Source organism: Microtus ochrogaster, chromosome 2 (genome assembly GCF_000317375.1).
Source record: "Microtus ochrogaster isolate Prairie Vole_2 chromosome 2, MicOch1.0, whole genome shotgun sequence".
NCBI classification, from domain to species: Eukaryota; Metazoa; Chordata; class Mammalia; order Rodentia; family Cricetidae; genus Microtus; species Microtus ochrogaster.
The window spans coordinates 1,800,337-1,801,997 of NC_022010.1; the positions used below are offsets into that span (position 1 = coordinate 1,800,337).

General features: G+C 43.9%; 1 protein-coding gene across 1 annotated transcript; it reads right to left on the bottom strand.

The window, feature by feature from the left end:
• Positions 1-858: 858 nt before the first annotated feature.
• On the bottom strand, positions 859-1,660 carry LOC102000291 (zinc finger protein 32-like; the record flags this gene model as incomplete). The annotated part of the gene is made up of 1 exon (XM_005344221.2): positions 859-1,660. A coding segment is annotated over one exon (615 nt), but the record flags the coding sequence as incomplete, so codon positions are not given.
• Position 1,661: the final 1 nt, after the last annotated feature.

The window sequence follows — 1,661 nt, forward strand, 5'->3', positions numbered from 1 at the left end:
GTGTTCAGGTTATATTGACTCGATTACTATTAGGGGTGGAGTTGGTTCGGAAGAATTGACGTGAGCTTTTACAATCTCTCCTCCTACCTCCCCTGAGTCTCCCTTGTTGTCACAGATCTTTCAGATATAAGTTTTTCGATAGATTTTATTGCTAAGCAATAGTTCAACTTTCTATATTGACAAGGAATTTTTAAAACTCTTTTTGGTTTTTTTTGTGTGTAATGTTTTCCTTGCATGGATATCTGTGTGCCACATGTGTACCTGGTGCCCACGGAAGTCAAAAGAGGGTATCAAATCCCTTGACATTGGAATTACAGATTGTTGTGAGCCGCCATGTGGTGCTGGGGATCAAATCCAGGTCCTCTGCAGGAGCATCTAGTGCTTTTAATGCAGTGCCAATGCTCTGGCCCCGACTAAGTATTTCTAAATACGTAAGTAAGATATAGAAGCAAGAAAGTAAGATATTAGAAGCAAGAACAAGTCCAGGCCTCTTGAAGGAATGTTTTTACTCCTTGTTCTGTAACATCAGCTTCTTCTTCTCTATCTTTTCCTTCTTCATCTTCTTCTCTTCCTTCTCCATCTTCTCTGACTTCTCCTTCACCTTCTTCTTCTCCCCTTCTCCTTCTTTTCCTTCTTCTTCTCTCCCTTCTTTATCATCTGCTTTTTCTTTTTTCTCCTCTTCCTCTTCTTCCTCCACCTCCTCTTTCTCCTCCCTTCTCCTTCTTCTTCATCATCATCATCTTCTTCTCCTTTTTTCTTCATCTTCTTTATCTTCTTTTTCCTTCTCCTTCTTCTCCTTCATCTTCTCTCCTTTCTCATCCTTCTTCTTGTCATCCTCCTCCTTCTCCTTTTTCTTTCTTTTTTTTTTAATGATAAACAAGACATGTATTTTTCATATTCATTTGGGGGAAGGGAAAAAGTCAGTTGCCCTCTGAAATGCTGGTCCTTCTGGAAGAATTTCCACTTACCCTATAGAATTAGATAAACTTCTTGGCAACAGAGGGTTTTGCATTGTTAATCCCTAAGGAATTCCTTTGAAGAGTGGTTACAGGGTGAGCCTCTGTGAGCAGCTTCGCTGGTGCACAGCCAGGCTCCCTCTCTGAGTGAAACTTTTCCCACACTGGCCACAGAGATAGGGTGTCTCTCCTGTGTGGATTTTCCCATGCAGAATGCAGTTGCCCCTGGTGTGGAAGCTCTTCCTGCAGTGGGAACACGCATAGGGCTTCAGACCCATGTGAACTCTGATGTGGACAATCAGGCTTCCCTTCTGACTGAAAGCCTTCCCACACTGGTCACATCTATAGGGCTTCTCGCCACTGTGAACTCTTCGGTGAACAGCAAGGTTACTTTGATTCCGGAAGCTTCTCTGGCAAATGGCACATTCATAGGGTTTCTGTCCAGTGTGGAGTCTCTCATGCACAGCTAGACTGCCTCGCTGACTAAAGCTTTTCCCACACTCTTTGCACTGATAGGGCTTCTCTCCTGTGTGGATCCGCTGATGTGTAACTAGATTGCCTTTGGCCCTGAAGCTTTTTCCACACTGGGTGCACTCAAAGGGCTTCTGGCCAGTGTGGATTCTCTCATGCAATGTTAGACTACCTTTCTGCCGGAAAGATTTCCCACATTCCTGGCAATCATAGACCTTCTGCCTCACTCCAGGT